The sequence below is a fragment of the Pygocentrus nattereri genome, chromosome 2, assembly GCF_015220715.1.
Source record: "Pygocentrus nattereri isolate fPygNat1 chromosome 2, fPygNat1.pri, whole genome shotgun sequence".
Lineage (NCBI taxonomy): Eukaryota > Metazoa > Chordata > Actinopteri > Characiformes > Serrasalmidae > Pygocentrus > Pygocentrus nattereri.
Window position 1 is genome coordinate 29820813 of NC_051212.1, and position 22442 is coordinate 29843254.

The 22442-nt window shown below is 41.0% G+C and overlaps 2 protein-coding genes across 3 annotated transcripts in view; both read right to left on the reverse strand.

Annotated features, from left to right (window-relative positions):
• The window catches only part of ppargc1a (peroxisome proliferator-activated receptor gamma, coactivator 1 alpha), a 400186-nt gene extending 399249 nt beyond the window's left edge, over positions 1-937 (reverse strand). Inside the window, 1 exon segment of the mRNA XM_037547673.1 lies at positions 752-937. Coding sequence (XP_037403570.1) covers positions 752-832 — 81 coding nt within the window. The 5' untranslated portion in view covers positions 833-937.
• Positions 938-9239: 8302 nt separating this feature from the next.
• dhx15 (DEAH (Asp-Glu-Ala-His) box helicase 15) overlaps positions 9240-22442 on the reverse strand; it is a 31105-nt gene continuing 17902 nt past the window's right edge. The window contains exons 7-14 of one of the 2 annotated variants that reach the window (XM_017713962.2): positions 18870-18956; positions 18435-18584; positions 17396-17504; positions 13388-13579; positions 12245-12367; positions 11669-11859; positions 10423-10592; positions 9240-9804 (exon numbers count right to left, since the gene is read on the reverse strand). In XM_017713962.2, coding sequence (XP_017569451.1) covers positions 9687-9804; positions 10423-10592; positions 11669-11859; positions 12245-12367; positions 13388-13579; positions 17396-17504; positions 18435-18584; positions 18870-18956 — 1140 coding nt within the window. In that variant the 3' untranslated portion in view covers positions 9240-9686. The remainder of the gene's footprint in view (positions 9805-10422; positions 10593-11668; positions 11860-12244; positions 12368-13387; positions 13580-17395; positions 17505-18434; positions 18585-18869; positions 18957-22442) is intronic. The other variant, XM_017713963.2, reaches the window with a different exon arrangement.

Sequence of the window (22442 nt, forward strand, 5' to 3'; positions counted from 1 at the left end):
GCCTGAATCTCTTCAAAGCTTTACTATGAACCTCTTTGGTTTTATTTTATTAATGGGATTCCTGGAGTGGATTCACTTATTCTGTCTATTGTGTGTATTAATTATTAACATCAAGGGCATGGCTAGATTTATTTATTTATTTATTTATTTATTTATTTTTTTTTTGATCACTTGCCGTGCAATGTAACTTTAGACCGGTGCCCTTGTTAAAGGAAGATGTTTGTAAAGCTGCATGTTGCTGCATCTACTATATCAGCACTTGCAAGCCTCCAAAGAAAAGTTGCACATCTCTAGAAACGACCTCTGCTTTGCAGGCCTGATAACAACGAATGTAGTCCGTTTTACAAGTCCTGGTTCCGTATGCCACGCCATTTTTCAGTCACGTGTACTTCCCCTCCAAGTTTTTTAAGCATTTCTAAGTAGGACAACGTCTACAAAAGTCTCTTCAGCGTCTGTTTGTACTCCCACTTTAAGAACACGCAGGTTTTTTTTACTGAAACTCTTGGAAGTAAATTCAAGGTTATCAGTGCTGAGGTGCCCAAACATCGGCTGACTGAAGAAGCCCTGCCAGCATGAATGTTTAAATTCGTCTTTAACATCGACATTTCGTCGGTGCAGGTAGTTCGGGAAGTCTTTACTCGGAGGTAACGACAGTTTCGTCCATAATTAGCCTGGAACAGAGCGACTGGAGGGTGAAGGCTGGAGAGAAACTACACGCCAGCGAGGCTAAAGCGGACAGTGCTGGTCTTACCTGCTCAAACGAATTCTCCCAGGTGAAGTTGTGAAGAGAAGAGGAGAAGAGGTCCTCTTCTGACAGCCCGTAACCTTCCATCGTCTCAGGGGTCAGGAAAGGACAGCGCAAATGTTTCTTCGGGTGGGGAGAAAACGTCTTCACTCGAGTGTTTGTATGTGTGTCGGCTCGGTTCTGCTGCGTCCTGTGTAGCCGAACGGCAGCTGTGCTGCTGCTGCTGCTGCTGCTGCTGCTGCTCAGCTGAGTCACGTGGTGTCTTCACCAAAAAGAGGGAATCCTTCAGCGGCGCGAGACGCTCAGCGCCTTTACCCCATTCATTTAGCCGCTGTTAGCTACTCACAGCAGTTAGCGAGCCAGTTTGGCCTGATATATTACAAAAAGTCTATTTGGATTGTTTTTCACACACCTGGCTCGAGTTGTCGTCGGAATTCGAGTGAAGAAAATGAAAGACACTTCAAGTTCTTCAGGGAACAGAAAGCATATTACCTTTTCATTTTAAAAGGGACATTCTGGCCAAAATAAAAACACGCGACTATGTACAGTCTGTAAGCATGACCATGCTCACACCACACAGCAGCGCTGCCATAATCTCTAGAGTGACATTTTCTGGTTTTAAGACCCCCTTTTGATGATGTATCTTGAAGGTGGAGACATTTTTGGGCCAGTGATTGCTTGGTTGAGTGCTCACTGGTGAATCCTAAAGGAAGGCAGAAAGGAACAAAATTACCCAAATGATGGAAATGACTAGTCAGATGAGGAGGACGACCACAAGCTAAGCTAAAGTAACAAGGGGGCTGGCTATCTAGACACAACTCAGTTTGGCGTGTTTCTCTAGGTAAAACGTAGTTTGAAAAAAAAACTTTCTCGGCATTTTTTTGCTATATACAGTTAGAGGAACTGTTTGCTTTACGAGTGAGACTAGTTTTGAATGACTATCTTACATGAATATGGTTATCAGCTCCTAGCACTGCTTCGCTTCTTGGCATACTTTGCCAGTAGTGAGGGATGTGATGCTAATGCATACAAATGCTTCGCCTACAGGCACATGACATAGCAGCTTAACATCTGGACATGTGAGTTCTCTGCATCTTTTAGGTTGGCCTCTTTAAAGTCAGCTTGAAATGAAAATGGACCTTCTTCTTATTTCATGTGCCATGTGTTAAGCATGGCTAACCAAATCCTGTAGTCTCCCATCAAAACATGATCGCTGTTCTCCACCCCTAAAGTGTCTTCTGATCCATGGCAAGATCACTGTGTCTAAACCTACTCACTCGAAGGTCATATGAACTTCTGTATAAACACCAAAGGTGTTGAAAATGAAAAGGACCAGAGAGGACATTCTCTCAAACACCTGACTTTTGTGCACATTCTACAGTATAGTCAATGCTAACCATTTTTAATGTGATAGAGGGTCAATACTTTGCAAACTGACAATCCACTAAAAAAATCTTTTTTATCTTTTTCTAACACACCTAATGTGTTCTTCCCTCCCACTAGATGTTATGTTCTTCACACAGACAGTAACCTTTTGCATTGTGGTTGAACGGCTCCATGCTGAGGCATGTTCAGGCTTACCGAAATTGTCAAGACTCACTTCAGTGACTAAAGTAATGAGAAGATGAAATTGGCATTGTTCTGTTTGTTGTGTCCCCAACAAAGTCATGTAGCAAAAAGCCACTGTGATGATGTGTCCTTTGTTTGAAATAGCTGATAATACATCTCTGCATACTTCACATCTCAAGTGTAATAAATTAATTTGTGAATCAAATCATTTAACACGTGAATATTTTTCGTAAAACATTCAAGGTTATCTAAAAATGCAGCACTCCTGGAACAGGCTTTTGATGGTTTACAGGGTTTTATCTACTAATTACAAAGTTTGGTGCTTGTAAGGAGCCCTCCAATGCCAATGATGTGCGAGTCCAAATAGAGATAATAGAAAATATTTCTTAAAGCAGTGACGTCTAAAAGCAGGAGAGTGAAACAGACATTGTATCTAAGCCCAAACAACAAGTGATCACAGACCCAAAATAGATTTGTTAGATAGAGAGGCTGAACTGTTCAAAAAAGCAAGGGGGTGGATGAGGTAAGAAGCTATACTTACGTTTTTCAGCACAGGAAAAAAGCCATTTCAGGTATCTCATGTGCTTTTACTGTGATTAGACCGCCTGGACCACAGTAATACGATTTTTCAAAACCATGGTATTAGTGCTCATCTTGGACTGTGAACTGTGACTGACTGAATAAAAACAGCTTCTGACAAACCTACAATTACTTTGAGTTTGTTTTTGGTTTTCATGAAACTTGTGACGCTTCATACATCCAAGGCACATTATTACGCACAATAGAAATAGAATAAATCATCAGCAGAAGATATCTTTGGGATATCACATAACATTGATTAAAGAGGTTAGAAAGGCGAGAATACTTCATTTTGGACCAAGATGATCTAACATCCCGCCTCAAATTGAGCTCTAGTTGTTCATCATCCTCTTATATGATATATAACTTTATATAATTGTCTCCATTCTGTATGTAAATTGATATTTAGTAGCGTTTTGTAGTTCTATCCATGGGTTGGTCAAATTAGAAACTGTTGTATTACTCTTACTTAAGTAAGTTTCAAATTCAAATAAGCCCTGCATGTCTATCATGGTCATGAACATTTAATGGGCAATTCGACTGATTTCCTAATATTCCTGTACAATTAAGTTCGGAGAGGTTTGATGTGAAATCCTCTGTAGCAGAGAGACGTACTGAGCCAGAATTGTTCACTGTGGTGGTGATAGAAAACATCTGATGAGTTTTATGCCTCTAAAAGCTCCCTCACAGAACGTTATTGCATGAAATTGTTAAGAATACAGTGGCAAGAAAAAGTATGTGAACCCTTTGGAACTGTCTACTTTTCTGCATCAATTGCTCATAAAATGTGATCTGTTCTTCATGCCAATCACAAGTGCAGACAAACGTGATCTGCTAAAGCTCACAACACAGAAAACAATTATAATCTTTCATGTCTTTATTGTGCACACCAACTAAACATCCACACTGCTAGTGGACAAAGTAAGCGAAACTTACAAAGTAAATGAAAGTGGTCAAACCTCGTTTGGCGGCATTAACCTCAAGCATGTGCCTGTGGTAGCTGTGTCCTTCAAGAACAACTCAACCTTAGTTTCCATAAATCGTTTTCCCAGTAGCATTTTGGAATGTCAAGGTGCTCTCTGGCAAACTTCAGGGGTGCAGTGATTTTTTTTGGAGAGCAGGAGTTTTCTCTGTGGTGTAGTGCCATGGATACCATGGCTATTCAGCTTTTTTGTATGGCAGACTCATGAACAGAGATATTAACCAATTCCAATTACTTCTTCAAATCTTTAGCTAGGGTTCTTTTTTTAACTTCATTGATCCTTCTGCGCTGTGTTTGGAGTAATCCTATGCTGGGCGGCCACCTGTAGGGAGACTAGACACAGTACTAAATTGTTTCCATTTAATTGCAGTTTGTCTGACCTCTTTGAGATCACTTCGTAGCCGTTTCCAGTTTTGTGTAAATCAACAATTATCGATCACAGGTCTTCTTTTTTGGCGAGGTGAGCATCCCATTTGCAGGTGTGCTGTGTGAATAGCAAACTCAAAATGTTTGAGCGGTTTTATAAGCCACACCTCCAATCTCATTTCATTTTTTGGACTCCAGGTTTGCTAACTTCTGACTCCAGTTAGCTTTTGTTGAAGTCATTTGTCTAGGGGTTCACACCACACTATGCATGTTTGATGTATTCACTATGGCACAATAAAACATAATTTTTAGAGTTCTTTTAAACAAATTTGGTTTCTTCATTGTAACTTATTTCCAGATCATCAACTTGAAGATGGCCTTTTTTATATTCTTATTTTATATTCTCAGTATATGGATCCCCGTTGGTGACATGCTGTATAAATAAAAATAATGTTTGGCCACAACTTAGTAAGGCATGGGAACGAGATAATTAAGTCATGGCCATGCCTTAGTAAAGCGTCAGAACGAGATCCTAATGCCAGCACTGAATGACCGTGATCTTCGATCCCTCAGGCGGCACTGCATTAAAAACCGTCATCATTCTGTAACGGATATTACCACATGGGCTCAGGAACACTTCAGAAAACCACCATCAGTGAACACAGTTCGTCGCTCCATCTACAAGTGCAAGTTTAAACTGTGCCATGCAAAGCGAAAGCCATATATCAACAACACCCAGAAACGCCGCCGGCTTCTCTGGGCCCGAGCTCATCTGGGATGGACTGACGCAAAGTGGAAAAGTGTCCTGTGGTCTGACGAGTCCACATTTCAAATTGTTTTTGGAAATCATGGATGTCGTGTCCTCCGGGCCAAAGAGGAAAAGGACTGTCCAGATTGTTATCAGTGCAAAGTTCAAAAGCCAGCATCTCTGATGGTTTGGGGGTGTGTTAGTGCCCATGGCATGGGTAACTTGCACATCTGTGAAGGCACCATTAATGCTGAAAGGTACATACAGGTTTTGGAGCAACATATGCTGCCATCCAAGCAACGTCTTTTTCAGGGACGTCCTGCTTATTTCAGCAAGACAATGCCAAGCCACATTCTGCACGTGTTACAACAGCGTGGCTTCATAGTAAAAGAGTGCGGGTACTAGACTGGCCTGCCTACAGTCCAGACCTGTCTCCCACTGAAAACATGTGGCGCATTATGAAGTGCAAAATATGACTACGGAGACCCCGGACTGTTGAGCAACTGAAGTTGTACATCAAGCAAGAATAGGAAAGAATTCCAGCTACAAAGCTTCAACAATTAGTGTCCTCAGTTCCCAAATGTTTATTGAGTGTTGTTAAAAGAAAAGGTGATGTAACACAGTGGTAAACATGCCCCTGTCCCGACTTCTTTGGAATGTGTTGCAGGCATCAAATTCAAACTGAGTGAATATTTGCAAAAAACAATAAAGTTTATCCGTTTGAACATTAAATATCTTGTCTTTGTAGTGTATTCAATTGAATATAATGAAAAGTATTTGCAAATCATCATATTCTGTTTTTATTTATGTTTTACACAACATCCCAACTTCATTGGAATTGGGGTTGTATACAGGATGTCACCAGTGGGGCTTCGTATCAACATGATATATAACACTTATAACACACCTGTAGGGTTGCTGGTTGTTTTGAATAGTTAATAAATTGGCTATACTTGCATTGTTGACATCACAGCCCCTGGTTCACCACCATTGTAAAGAAATTCGGTTCAGCAGATCTCCATACAGTGCATAACTCATGGCAAACCACTCTGAATGACTTTTACTTCTTAATTATCTATAGAGACATTTCAGTGAATTGGTGTAATTCCTCTTGAACACCTGTTACTTTAGCCATGACCAGCTATTGTTGCTGTTTTTCCTCTTCATATCTTTTGCAACATAAAGGAAGCTGCCACTTTTGGACTGACCTCTCAGTGTGTGTGATGTAGGCCTGTGTACCAGTATTATAACCTGCTTTTAATATATATATTTAAATTTTATATCTTTTATCTAACTCTAGGAACAAGAACAACACAACACGTGTGAATTGATTTTCTAACATTAGATGCGTTCATCAGGCTTTATTTAATTTATTTAGTAGTCTCTGAGGAAGTTGAGACTGAATTCCTTATTTCTTGCTCTGTTTCAGATGGCGTAACATTTCCCTAAACACCATTTCAACTGAGGTGTGATTAATTCCTTGCAGAATTTCACCATTTCTGGCATATCTGAATCATGCTGAATGCGCCTCCTCCCCTGAAGGCCCTATACATCAGCACCAACCCACTGTACATCACACAGGACCCTGTCACACACAGGCTGGTGAGTTCTTGTCAGAGATGCCATGATTGAATTGTTCCACCGTTCAGTCACCAGAGGGGCCATTACTTCAAATTAGCATACAAATTCAAACCAGGACAGATGGATTTGTCACATTCCAGTCGACAGCATCATCTTCGAGATTGGCTTCGCTAGCACTACGTGATGGAGATAAGACACCTGTCTCAGCTTCATTCAGGACAACTGGTGGAAAAAGGTGAGAAAAGGGCTGGGAAACGCTGGGGTCTCTACAATAAATGTTCTTCCAAACCTGACAGAACATGCTTAGAATGTCACAGGGGGTCTCACAAGGAGGGGCAAACAGGATTCAAATGCTGACCAAGGCTCTGGTTGCCGTCTGGCTGATGGGGCAATGCCAGTCTGTCAGCAAGTTTAGGTGGGAGGAATGGAGGCTGATGTTGGCAGTTCTTGAATAGAAGCACGTGTATAAATCTCAATACTTCTGTCAAAGGAAAACATTAACCATTCAAACAAGATGTAACAATTATGGAACAAATCACTGAATTAGTTGCAAACTCAGATTTTCTCAGGGTCAATATAGTGCTGTTTCTGCAAGTCCTGACTGGATGCTTGAACTGGATCTGATCTGTCAAAAAATCTAATTTCTTATAATCTATAGAGAATGCCACTCTGGTAATAATTTCATCATCTTTTCAAGCCTAAGAAATTCAATACACTGAGAAGGATGATAATGTTTTAATGCCCACTTTTACCCTCATTTGACACTAAACTGAAATTCAAGTAATAGTGGCTTTTTGCTTTCCACATTTGTGCCACCCATTCTCATAACTAAAATATATATAAATAATGAAATCAAGAATAATGTATCTGGTAATTACAAAGGCGAGGATCAATTGAAAACCCTGAGTATGACAAAAACCCCCCTCTGCCCTCAAGATCAATCCCACATAATTTCCCGATCAACTCCAACTAATGCGTTTTCTATCGGCTTTGGAGAAACTTGCTTTCCGGCCCAGTTTCATAGTTGAGAGCGTAAAGCCTTGTGTTTAAGAACTTGGGGCGCAGAGCTTTCTTCCCAACAGTCACTGAAAGATCAAAACAAACATGCTAATCTCTTGCTTTTGCATATTACACACGCAGTAGCCTTGAAGTGCAGCTCCCACCGCAGCAGAAAGGCAATTTTTCTCTGCCTCTCTTCTCCTGTTCGCTGAAGACAGACGGAGCTGAGCAGCACTTGCGAGTGGCCTTTCCTCTCTTGGTGACAGGCCTTTGAAACTTCAATTGGGGCCAAATGCTAACTTGAGGTCGCTTTTGAAGCCCCTGCATCTCCCTCACGTGTCGCCTTGCAGAAAGCTCATCCCTTCTTTCTGCGTGTGATGCCATAGGTGAGGAATGGATTTGGTTTTCATCTACGGCTAATGGATTAACGCGGAGATAGAACAAAAAGAGCCCCTGGGTACCATGATTAAATGTACTTTCTCTCCCAACTGAAGTGCTGTGTGAACACAACGATGAAGCAGTGAATGTTCTAGTCTCAGAGCTGTGGTGTTTGGGAGGGGAATGGGGGGCACTGGGATGGATTAGGCCTGGTGCCCTCTCTAGGATTCTAAGAATACCCCAATTTAAAGAGAAACAAGTCAGAGAGCATTTACTGAACACTAAGAATTTAGCACAAGCTACATGAAAATGCTGCAGTAAGCTCTAAACGCAGCTGTAGACGCATATTACTCCGAGCTCTACAGGGAGGAATCAGTTCAGTTCTTTCAACTGTCAGGAGTGGAGTTAACCCGATGCTTTCGTGGAAGTCAGCAAAAAAGAAAGAAAGAATATGTTAAAAGGCTAAACTATAATAATGAATGGGAAGAGCCAAAGGAGCTTTGGTCCACAAGGGGCCCTCTGCTCAGCACATGGCTTGGCCCCAAAATCATTGCACTGCTCCAGTGAACCTCAGCTGACCTAAGCCTGGAGGAACAAGTCCTTAAGGACCCTCACTTCAGAGATGTCCTGCTGCCCAATTCCTGGTAGTTTCACGCTCTGGCTAACTCGGTATCCTTCATTTGGGGAGCTGACCCAGAGAATGAAGAGGCTTTTCAAGAACCTTCACAACAGGGTGCTGCCAACTTCCTTGAGCAGACACAATTACATCAAGTCTGCTTTTTCAAGGAGCTTACATGACGAATCAGAAAAGTTGCCTAGTGGCAATTGCAGTACTAGGTATGAAAAAAGGATGTTTAGGATGTACATGAAAGTTGTCCCAAAGGAACAATCATAGAACCCAGAACTATTGTCCATGCAAGAGTAGAACTTCGTTCTACAAGTTAATTAGTCTTACCTCTGTCCAATTTAAAACATATACTACTAAAAATACAATCAAAATAGTGCCCGTTTGACTTTATCCTACCAATACACCGAAACTTGTGCAACAGTCCTGAAAGTCTTACATACAAATTGCATTATCATCTTTTATCAGTTAGTAATCAATATTTATTGTATTTTTGCAACTTCATATTTTACATGAAACGGAAACTTGACTAAAATACATTAGGCATTGTAGCACACTGTGTATGATTGTTGAATGTTTTATACAAAATATTTCCTATTCTTTTTCATTTTCTGACAAAAATCTCAGGAGACTACTTCACAAGAGCATACTCTGACAAGGCAACCACAACTGATATCAATAGTTTTTATTGAATTCAAAGCTTTTTTTTAACAGAATAAACAAGGACTTGTCTACTCAGTTACATCAGTAAAAGTTCACAATGTTTATAAGGAATGTCAACATCCACATGAATGATCATGCATAAAGATGGTCGATGACTGTATCCCTGTTGAGCATTCGCTCCCAATTTAACCAATCCTTAGTGCCTACAGTGACCACTTTGCAATACGCTATCTCGGGTGATCAAAAAAGGAAGGGATGGGAGCAAGAAAAAAAAAATCTTATAAAAATAATCTTAACAATAAACTGAAACAGAACAGAAAAAAAAAAAAAATATATAAATGGCAACCTAATGTTGAAAAGATGACAATATACAACTTTCAGAGTTCAGAGAGGAAACCTCATGGAGAGCTGAGGGTTAAATTTCATATTGTCCTTAAGCCAACCAGGGCATTTAGTATTGAGAGTATTCCTTGGTTTGGAGTTTAGCAATAATGCGCTCCAGTTGCCTCTTGGCTTCACACTGAGGGAAGTTGCTCATCTCATAGTACTGCGGTGCAATTTTGACCAACCTGAAAGCAACAAAACAAATGAATGAAAAGCACATCACATAGCTTTACCATTAGAAACATTTTACACTTTCCTCAACTAATTGTTCGACAATTTGTCTTTCTAAAAGGTGTATGCCTGTACATTATGTAGCTACACTACTTAACAATGGTGACAATTGCTCCATTACAACTCATTGTCACCATTAAAAAAAGGCATTTATTGTTTTACTGTAATCTTTAATTATAATGGTCACTTTTGCCTGCCTTTAAACTACTCCCTGATTTTTGATTGTTACCATGTCTCAGCAGGTAGGGAAAAATACTAACTTTGCATGTTGACCACCTATTATTGAGCGTAATGCTCAGCTAGCTTAGAAATCGCCTCTAATACTACATTTCACCCAGAAATGTGTCACAATATGGAGTGAAAAATACATGGGATTTTTGACTAAGGCTGGCTTTAAAATCAGACCAACTCCAATACTAGCAAGTATTACTGTTATACATATATTTTTTATTACTGGACTTTACCTTCTATAGTGTGAACTTCAACATAAATTGAATTAACAAAAAACTGCAAAGACACACATCATGCATTTGCATAAACACATAAGCACAAAAACCAGATTTTTAGCTTACCACTCAGGTTTGATGTCTGTGCAGGTGCGGATGTAATTCTTGGTGGTCAGCACAAACTCATTGTAGAGCACCCACTCAGGTTTGTGGTCCAGCACAGTGGAGGGGTGCAGCTGGACCACCTGGTTGTCCTTCACCGTCAAATAGTGCCCTGTACGCTCCAGGTGGGCCACCTGATAACACCCCAGAAGCAAATTAACAAATAAATCTCACACGCGCAGTCACCCTCCCACACGCACTCTAGTTCTCCAGCCACTTAAACATGCAGCATACGAACATAGAGATTAACCTGGGCAATCAGTCTCAATAAAATCCCACAAGCAAACAGAGACGTCAGCGATAGAGCACCTCTTAATTTGTACACGGAGACGCAAATTTGTCTCGCCAGTAAAGGTTAATGTTGACAAATATTTTGATATTAATGGAGTAATTCAACTAGTCAGATCGCTTATTTTGAAGCAGCCTCTTCTTGAAACAACCCCACTAAAAATGTCATTTGTTTTCCTCAGGCAGGAAAAATTGACTATTTCTTATTATGTGCCTAACTGGTCAGAGTTTGAAAGAGAGCTATCCATTATAATGGCAAGCATGAGTGATTGTGGGTTTCTATTTGTTATGAGGAAAGAGTGTAAAACATATGGTCTTAATTCCAGGCGACAAAATAAATAAATAAGAACTTGTATATGGCATAATGTACAACCTATATCATATTTAGAATGTCTGCTAAATAATTATCTTCTCATTAACCCTAATAAGCTGCCAGCTACGCTTATGTGTGACCAAATTTCTAAGACTTGGCAGCTCCATTATATTGTCGCTTTTGGCAAAATATGTTTATCATTTAGGCTGTTTGCCTATCGTTCTGCTGGCTGAAGCCAATACAACTTGATTTTTCATGATCTCTGATGGGAGCCTTAAGGCCACATCAAAATGGTTCTGTGTTCATATGTCAACACATTAGTTTTGAGCCTCCAAGATAAAAAGCACTAATTCCAATATATTAGTCCAAAAAGGAACTCTGATAGCTGCAGGACAAAACTACACATTTCTAACAGCATCAGCATCCTTGGAATGTAAGAAGAGGAATATTCAGTCCTTCAGGGCCCTCAGTACTGTCTGGTATTTGGAGCAGAATTTAAAACCGTTACTAATCAGCCATCAAACACAAAGTAACAAAGATAACCCAGCACTGACCCCCGACTCCCCATTACACACACGGCTGAGCACACAAACGCACGCACAAACACACCTGCATAAAGAAGCCAGTGACAAGCGCGCGGCGGATGTTGATGTAGTAATCTCGGCTGGTGAACTCGGTGCTGCGCCGTGGCAGGTTGAAGCGGTCCATGATGCGCGACAGCTGTTGCCGTACGTTATCGGCGGACATCAGTGAGCGGTAGTTCACAAAGTTGTCATAGCACCACTGCACTGACTCATGGTCTAAAACGAAAGGACAGACAGGATAGTAATAACTGTATTAGGCGTTCCACAAAGACCTAAAAGGCCTGAACTATCTTCACAGGCATCGCAAAAATTACATTTTATCTGACAAACTGATCTCGTTTTCGCCATGTCTGATGGATTTGCAATTACTTAAATACAGGCAAGTTGATGAGATTTAGCAGTTTGGCTAGAGAAGATTAATTAATTCATCAATCTATTAAAATGACAGCAACAAAATGAACATGATTGATTAACATAAGAAAACTAAGGAAATTAAATGACTAGAGAGCAGATCAAACAGCATGCCATGTAACTATTTACAAAGGGGAATAGTGAAAAGATCAGTGAAAACTGCAAGATATAAACTCTATGCGACACATACTCTGTTTGAAGGCATGGTAGACATTCAGCAGGGTCAGGTGGTCCCCGTCAATGTGGGCGAACCTCATCTTCGACTCATCAGCCGCCTTCTTAGCCTCAGTTGGGCGCACGAAGCACTGTGGGACTAAACAAGGTTGGTATGGGCCCCAACACAGCCGCCCATAGGGATGAGTCAAACGTTCACCCAAACAGGACACAAGGCCTAGTTCAGAGGCTAGAGCACGGCACAGGGTATGCTACACCAAGTAGGGGGTGGGAGTAGGCACAAGTGCAGCTTCCGTTTGCCTTAATGTGGGACGTTCCAGAGGTGTTGTACTGTGGCAATAAAGTACATCTTCAGTCAAATATTCTCAGGAACCATCCCAATCAGGGCAAGTTAGCAGGTGAAGACACCAATTTTACCAAAGTCTAGTCTGAATCATTAAAGCTTATTTTCTTCCAGTATATTCAGCACGGGTTTTGCCTGAAGGCTTCCTAATTAAGCATAATCTCCAACAAGAATTTTAATTAACAGACAAATCTTAAGTGCTTAATTTGGATCAGGCATTGCATTAAGTTCAGACTGGTATGCTGGACATAACCAGGATGGGCAACTGGATGGCTCACAGCGCTAGCCTGACAGCAGTCTACATCTCACCTAAAGCCTATTGTTCCAGTCTCCCTACTCTCCCCCACCCCTCCACTCAACAAATCCTGAATTCATCTCAACAGGCATGACTGGACACGTTTACCATGCAATTACTGCAGGGGCACATTGAAGCTACAAATTAATTATAGCTTTTTTTTTTTTTTTATACTTTGACAGATAGTAACTGTCTCTGAAGGTAGCTTGTGGATAACAGCATTAGCTACCTCAGAAACTGAATGTAAGAACAGAACTACAGTCACTTTTATTATTGCTTTCAGGAAGAAAAAAGGTCTCATGAAATGGTAACCTCCAACATAGTAAGTAAGGACAAAAGATGTTGAAAATGAGATTTTCTAAGTCTTTACCAAACACACACACACACACACACAAACAATTTATGGACTGTTTAAAATACTAGGAAATAAAACGCAACACATTTATGTTGTAGCCACCAACTCACATGCCGCATTTATGCAAACTGCACCAAATTTGGCAGTGGCGTTGAGTGTATATTACCTGATAGCATGGCTGTGATTGAGAGGATCTCATTGGAGCAGTTGAATTCGCAGCTGGCAATGACCATTTTAGCCAGCTGAGGGTCCAAAGGGAACTCAGCCATCATAGAGCCCAGCTCTGTCAGGTCTCCATCATCATTCAGTGCCGCAAGGTAGTTCAGCAGCTCCAGAGCACGCATCAGGGTCTCAGGAGCTGGTGAGGATTGATTGAATGAAAAGAAGAAAAAAAAAAAAAAAAAAAAAAAAAAAAAAAAGACTCATATTACAGGTATTCACAATTTAAACAACAAGTAAAGAAATCAAATACTCAGACATGGAACAGAAGAGAACATACATCCTCTTGATTATCAAATAACTTTCAATGCAGGCCATCATGATTTTTCATCCAATCAACAAAACACACCAAAACACGGCCACTAAACACAATTACAAGGAAACCCTGCAGTTAATATATCAACACTAGTCACACACCACCAGAATGAACCCTACCCACGTGCACACGTACCACAAAATTCAATTATTGACCTTTGGCTCTGGAGAGGCAGGGCCTAATGACCAGTTGCATGTTAAGTGAAAATTAGCTTTGCCTTGGGCTTTGAGGAGGCTGCTGAACAGTGGAAAATGCAAAGTTTCTCATTCAATCATTCAGGAAAACTTCATTTCATGAAAGGCAGCCATTAGTTAGTTATTAAGACTTTATATTGATCGGGTGTACCAAGAGTTCTTTTTTTTCCGCTGTACCTGGTGAAAGCATGCAGCGTTACATGTGCTGGCTCAAGTCATACTTTGGGCAAAATATCGAAGGTGGGAGCCATGTGGTGAACCCGGGCGGAAAATGTAATCTATATACCGTGCACCCTCATCAGCAATAAACTATTGACTTCTATAGCACGAGGTGCTGATATGTTAAACCAAGACCAAATCAATGAAAGAGAAAACTAAAAGGTACATTAAACTGCAAAGCAGGGAGTGAGCGCTCAGCAAATGTCACCAGGCAAACGGTTTGCTTTAGCTTCATCTAGCACTATCAATTCCTCCACATTTTCAACTTAGCTTCATCGGGCAAAAGAATCTGTTGTTCCAGCGGAACGATGAGAGACTGAAATCAAATTAAAATATTTACTACACACTTTTGAGATGGACAAATACAAATTTGAGCTATTTTAAAAACATACACTCAGATCTAGCCTCCACATGTTCAGCACTAATCAGGGATATTAATGATTAAATCAACCATAAATTGACAAATACATAAATATTCAGCCGTCAAAAACTGTATGTAATTCTTAGGTGAGGTGAGTCTTTTGTTGCAAATGTGTTTGTTAACTAACAGTTAGCCAGTGTAGTTAGACACAAGTCCTTATAGGAATGTGTCAACTTTGCAACAGCCCTGGGCAGTTATTGTCATACCAGACCAGACTCCTCTCTCTGACTGGGTTTTATAGGTCTGTACCCAAACCAAAAGCCAGTTTAACGTTTCAAAAACATATTTTAAATAACACAAAATTTGACAAAAACAGCATAAATATTTTGTACCATATGGCTTAAATATCACAGTAAAAACAATTTAGCACATTCTGGCTACTGCGCCTGCATATACCTCCACAACGAGGGGAGCTTTTTCTAATAGTGGCTTAACCACAAAGCTGACTGTGTCATTTTAATTTTAAGCATATACTTTCCTTATAAACAGACGGCATGTTGAGCATTAAGCGCTTTCCAATTTATTTATTTTCCAACAGTGACCCGTCTTCTTTAGAACATCTCCGGTTAGTAATATGACAAAAAAAAAAAGCTAAGATGCAAGAATTTGACTATGATTATTCTTGTTTAAACTACACATACGAACTTTCAGCCAGCCCCAGTCATTGCCATAGACGTTCATTAACTTGGGCCAATGTGTGGAAAGTAAGTAGATTATTTTACATCATTTTCATATCTATTACATTAGGCTGTGATTGTCATTCAGCAAAGCTCAAAGCCTTGTTTAGATAAAATGCAGTGCTGTGTCTGATGTTTTCATGGGTCATGTCGCTGGTTTTAATATTGTTGTCAATAATTCACTGACCAATGCCTGATGATTATCCGACAAAAGAATCTCAAAATTTGCATCCCTAGTACTAATGGCTTTAAGACAAACTTTGTTAGAGGAAGGATCACTGAGTCAGGATAGCTTTATAACATTAAATAAAGCTACTGTGCATACACATGTCAGAAAGAGGCCAAAATGATCATTTTTAAAAATTACTGTCAATATGCATTTAGGACCTTGGCAGGAGATGGGAAAATAATTGTTTAGAGGACATGCAGGATCAGTCTCACTGTTCAGAAAGACACTCAAACACACAAAAGGCAGTGTCTCATTTATCGATAATGGAATAATACAGAAGATCCTGGCATGCTTTCAGCAGACAGACAAGGACAGCAAGAGCCCAGTGAGATAGACTCAGACAAAAATAAAATCAGTCGCACCAATTCAGTCACTGGCCATATCATGAAGGATTAGGCTATCAGTAGCACCCTTGATCACTGCCAGCAAAAGTGTGCCAAGAGGCAACCGTCAACCCTCAGTCAAAACATCTAATTCTCTGAAAGGTACCTCTGTAATTAGGGCTGGGAGATAAAATGATAATTAATAAATGCTCCTCTCAACTAAAGCGCCGTTACAGTGCTCAAAAGTATTAGTGCATTTCCAAGCAACAAAAGTGAAAGAAAGTGGGTTCATGTCAGTTACAGCCTAGATTTAAACGAAAGTGAGGAAGCTGTGAAAGTGGGAGGGCGCCATCTTTCCAGGCTAGCTGTTTTTAGCAGCTGGCTAACCTGAAGCAGCTGCATCACCCACACAACACGGCGAGCTGATGATACTGTAGCTTAAACAAGACACAAAAGCCCCACTTTCAGTTTAAACGTACCTGAAAGGAGGACTCTGTCTGGTATTAGATATATTGCGGTTCACCACTCAAATTACTATGGATAAACCCAGTCGTCTGCTAGCTGGTGTCTGAAAACTGTGATATGCTCTGATATGGATGTGGTAGGAGTGATGCCAGTAAGGTGGTGTGATCCATCACTGATGTACAGAGCCTGCTAATGTTTGCTGTTAATACCAAGTTGACGTTGTTGAGAAACTAAACAATTTAGTACTGTTGTTGGCCACTAATTTTTTTAATCATTTGCAATGGTATAGCCTAACACTCATCATCTTTTTCAAATTATGACTATTACAAAAACTGTGGCTGTGCTTTTCCAGCTGGTAAAAACAGGTCCTCAGGCACATTCTCCCACTCTCCCATGACTGATTGGTGAAATGTTCCACTGTTTGGTGTTTGTCTTGTTCTGACCATAAAGGATAGTTTAAAACAGTAACTGACCACCCAGGAGCAAAAATCAGCCTGAAGGCAATAATGATTTGACATTTACTGTGATATGCATCAATATAGAACTATATAATTTTGTTTATCGCGATAACATTTTTGGCCATAATCACCTGGTTCTAGCTGTAATATATTTTGGCATGTACAAAATATTTGCTCTCATTCTGTTCCATACATTTCCTATTCCTCGGTTTCCGCCACATCTCTACCAGATCACGCAGAGCAATAGCAGTCCGCTACAGAAAAGCACTCCTAGTTTACTTAGACAGCAATACACTTCAAAATGTTAATGTGATGGCAAGTATATACAGCATATAGAAGTTTAACAACTCAAAACAGTAAAAGCTGTAGTTTTTCTATTACCTTTGTTGTTCTAAAATGACAAACATCACAGCCACTCAAAATCACTCTTGATTGGTTGAAAAAACGCACAATGGGAGAGAACACCACTTTTCACAGCTGCTTTTCATTTTACTGTACATAAACATGCAGTCTGTAACTGCTTAACTTAAAAGAGCATAGCAACTTAATTTTTTTCTAATACCAATAATTCAAAAGGACAGAAGTTCTTAATATGGATCTCAAAGTAAGCCTAAACCACTACATAGATCTATTTAGCAGCCATAGTTTCATACCTGGTGGGTCCATGAAGTCAAAGTGCACCAGGTCATCAATACCTAGTTTCTTCAGCTGTAACACCACAGAGCCCAAGTTGGACCTGAGAATCTCTGGGTACGTGTTATCCTGTCAGTACAGAGAGAGAGAGAGAGAGAGAGAGAGAGAGAGAGAGAGAGAGAGAGAGAGAGAGAGAGAGAGAGAGAGAGAGAGAGAGAGAGAGAGAGAGAGAGAGACAGACAGAGACAGAGAGAGAGAGACAGAGAGAGAGACAGAGAGACAGAGAGAGAGACAGAGAGACAGAGAGAGAGACAGAGAGAGACAGAGAGAGAGACAGAGAGAGAGACAGAGAGAGACAGAGAGAGAGAGAGAGACAGAGAGAGAGAGAGAGAGAGAGAGAGAGAGAGAGAGAGAGAGAGAGAGAGAGAGAGAGAGAGTGAGAGAGAGAGAGAGAGAGACAGAGAGAGAGAGAGACAGAGAGAGAGAGAGACAGAGAGACAGAGAGAGAGAGAGAGAGAGAGAGAGAGAGAGAGAGAGAGAGAGAGAGAGAGAGAGAGAGTGTGAGAGTGAGAGTGAGAGTGAGAGAGAGACAGAGAGAGACAGAGAGAGACAGAGAGAGACAGAGAGAGACAGAGACAGAGAGAGAGAGAATGAATTAGTCAAGGTTTCCCATCAGAACCTAACACGTCCTCATGTGTCAAGAGAGCTGAGACTGGTGCTTTTGAGGATTTATTTAACATGTTTTCAAATTCACTTTTTCGTCTGTTTAAGCAGAAGGGTGTTTTCACACTGCCATTTGTCAGAATGTCCTATTTTAAATAAGGCTGTTTAAAAAGAAAAAGACTAAGAAATGTCTCTTAGAGATGACTGAACATTTACACAGAGGCAAAGTAATGCTGGCAAAAATGCTGGGTCTTTACAGCACAGCGATGAGCACAAAAAAAAAAAAAACCTATGCAAGAAACATGGAAAACATTGTAAACATTGTGTACAGAGGCAGTAATGCACATGGAGACATTGTGTTTGGAGTTCTGTTAAATGGCAGCTGCTGTCACTCACTTGCATCTCAGTCTTGTATGCCTTCTCAGTGTAGAGGCGGAAGCACTTCCCTGGACGTGTACGTCCAGCTCGCCCCGCCCTCTGCTGGGCTGATGCTTTGCTGATAGCAGTCACTAGCAGTGACTCCACCCTGATTCGGGGGTTATACACCTGGTATGACACAGAAGCAGAAACACAATTAAATGAATATTCAATATACAATGCAGCAGAGCCCCAATACAATATGCCGATACGACCCCATCACTCAGCTGAGACAAGACTACATGTGTGACAGGAGCGGCAAGGCCACGGAAATGTCAGCAGAATAACTAACTAGCTTTTCCATCTCAAACTGCTGTCAGGGCCCTGCCACTCGGTTTATCAGGGGATTTCAGAAGCAGGAGAAGCAGATGATGGGGTGAGATTAGCCAAGTGTAGTAGAGGAGGAGAGCTAACCTTTTGCTTGGCAAAGCCAGGATCAATTACAAACACCACGCCGTCGATGGTCAGGGACGTCTCAGCAATGTTTGTGGATACCACGACCTGAGGAAGCAGAACAGCGATGAGGTCCAGATTAAGCGGAGAGGATAGCTGCAGTGTGTGCTGACTAGACTGGTAAACTCAAGATGTAGCAGTCGAAAGCTGAAGATATGCCCCAAACACTGCGATATTAGCTACACCGCTTACTACTGTAAAAGTAATAACATTCACTGTTCAGAACAGTAAACGACCAGAGTTAATTAGTTAATAATACACATGAATCAGTATATTAGAGAATAAATATATTAACTGGCTATTAATTACAGCATCTAATGCAACTACATTGTTTTAACACCAAGTTTTTAAAATCAACTCCCTCCAGAATGCTCCTCCTGCCTTACTACTCTAATCACATTAAGAAGGTAGATACAATCAATCATTCTAAATTGTGTTCCAAATATCACAGGAATGTTGACCTGTGAACCCGTTATTTTGAACTTAATTATGGCCTGTTTATATTGTTACACCTCTAGTGCAGACAGTTTGTGCATATTTAAGTGAAAATTCTATGTAAAAATTGTATTCACATATGCGAACAAGCACTGTATTTTGGTAAGATGTAAATGGCAAAAATGTAGGGGAATGAAATCCGGAACGACACTCCAGTGAGCTGTTGCAGAAGAGAAGCCTAACGCAACCCAACAGGGGAGTACAGCAACAGTTGCTGCAATCAAGTCAAATCGGCCGTGCGCAGACTGAGCTGGACCGCTCTCCTTCGAGCAGCCCGTCCAGACACATTACTGCTGCTCTTTTTGGAGAGAAGACACATGCCTGAGCACAGCGTGGTGCTTCCTCTCAGTGGGGCAGCCCACCTCCAAAAATCTCCATTATTCATGCCACGTCACTCCCCCCCCCATTCGCTCAAGCTCTTGGTCTTAGAGTACGGGTGGCCCACGCGTGAGGTTTAGTGACACACTGAGCACACTCAGAGCTGGAGACTGTAGGCGTCTTTGATACGCTGAGACGACAAAGCGTCTGCTCAAGAGGAGAATGAAAGCTCAGAAGAGGCTGGCGGTAGAAGGGATTTGAGCTATAAATCGCCTCAGAGAAAAGCCTGTCACATTGGACAAACATAGTAACGCAGAGGTAGATGATTCATACACCCCGAGGTGTTCACAACATGCAAATCATGATGCAGCATATTAGAGGGCCAAATTAAAATCCATCACACTGACTAACAGAGGGGTAACTCCTGAAGTCCAAAAAACAAAGTTAGATTTCTCATTAACTGAAGGTGGGAAGAGGTGATTATTTTTGATTAACAGCTTTGAGATGAAAGAGGTTGCACATCTTGAATCAAAGCTAAAATACACCTTCACATTGCGAGGGGGGGGGGGGGGGGGGGGGGTTGGTTGGATTCAAACAGCAAACTGCATCACAGCTTTAGAACCGGGGTGGAGAGTTCAAGGGATCAGTTGTCAGATTTGCACACAGTGGATCAAAGCATCAGGGGTGGCGGCAACATTTTTTGTCTCTCAGATTTACGAGAGCATACAAATGCACAGAAAAGAGAGGGAAGTGCAAAAAAGGAACCAAGCAGGTGTGTCTGGGAAGGTAGAAGAGATGGGAGCATGCAGAAGCCCCTTAAAAGAAGAGTTAAGACTCCCCAGTCCTAGATTCTTTTCTGTTACAATTATCCCCTGAAGCAAGATTGTATATGAAAAATGACAGCTGAATCGGAGAAGAGAAATCAGAGTCACATCACCCTATGGGTCTCACTGGCACCGTTTACACAAACGGGGATGTGGGGGGAGGGAGGAAGGAGGAACGCATAACAGATCCTTGCACGCAAGCCTGCCCCGCTGGTGGATGCTCCCATTACGTAAAAATGCCCTTCTGACTGCATGAGGCACTGACGCAATCCAGAATGCACTGGACATTGCTTGGATTCGCTCTCTGAAAATTTCATGCTTTTGGAACATTAATAAAACAGCCAGTCATGCCACTGAACAAATCATCTGTGTAATTTGGAACAATTCACAAAAACACTGCAGTAAAAAATAATTAAACACGGGCCATAACCGTGACCGTGTTTTTGGCCAGAAACATGCACTTAAAATACAGGTCCCTGAATGACTGCTAAAAGACATCTCTCGAACATTGTTAGACTGTCAGAAGAAAGTGTCATTCAGGATCAGTCTTCATGAAGCATCAGCCTTAAAACGGTGAGAAAGCAGAGAACACTTTACACATCCTGAGCCATGCTAACTGATCTGTACGGTGTAGAGATGGAACAACCTTCCATTGGCAGGGAACAGAGAACTGTACTGGGAAGAAATCCTTTCCCTCACATCTCTAACCAATCTCTAATCTCACCATGTCAGTACAGCTTTCTAGCAACGAACCTTTAGTTCGAAGTTTAAAAAAAGTTTCTTCATACCCACATTTTTTTTTTTTTTTTTTAAATGGTTCCTTAAAAGAAGTACCAAGTGCTCTTTGGGGAAACAAAAGTGATTCTTTTATGTCACTGCTCTAAAAGACTATTCAGCAACTTAATTTTTAAGAGTGCATTCACAGATTGATACAGATAGCTGGTGGTTTGAGCCCCAGACCTCTTGGTAACATTACAGCCTAGTATGCAGTAGATGCCTGTGAAGAACTTTTAATACTAGGTTTATTATCCTCTGAATCCTATTTACACTGCCTTTGGGTGCTTGCTATATATTGTGAATACATTTTAAAAGTTGAATTCACATTCATGCTGCCCTTTCCTTTCTTGAGCCCTGTATAGCAATATAAAACATGTTACTTCTTAAAGTTCCAGGCCCATTTCTGAATTCAAGCCACAGAAAGATCCAGGTTTCCAACGCACAGAATTTAAAATTTTTTTTACACAGCAGACAAGCTGGCCATTTCGCGTAATTCTCTTTCTTAAACCAAGTGAAAGAATAAGTCATCAAGATGTTTAAATCCTACATTGAGAGTGGGTTTCTCTCCAGTCAGAGAATGCCTGATTTTAGTTATTAATACAGCCCTTGACCTCATGTATTTCAGCCACTGAAAAGAATCATCTGGCTATATATTCATGGAGAGGATGGAAGTGCTAGCTGAAAAAAGGCCCATCTGGTGCCTGGAGGCAGGGGGCCATGACCTGAGCCAACAGAGCACATTCAAAACAGACTACTAAATGACAGAGGGTTCTGGAGCATTCTGTTAGTTTGACAGAAGGAAGGCCTGGTGACATTCATGATCAGTTTAGAGTCTTCAAAAAAAGGAAGAGCAACAAGAAAATATCTACATTAAAATATTCCAGGGAAGGCATGGAAATTATCAGCTCAAATTGCATGGCAAAGGCACTGAATGCATTACAAATTCTGAGCCATATTCATTGACCCATAAGGTGTAGAGAAATTGCATCTTTGCGGATTCAATGATCCACACGCAAAAGGTCCGGAACAAATGTGGCTGGCTGAGCACGAGGCCAGGATGGGTGATATATCTCACCTGAGCGAGTCCAATCTAAATTTCCAAAATCCTCTAAAATAGCTC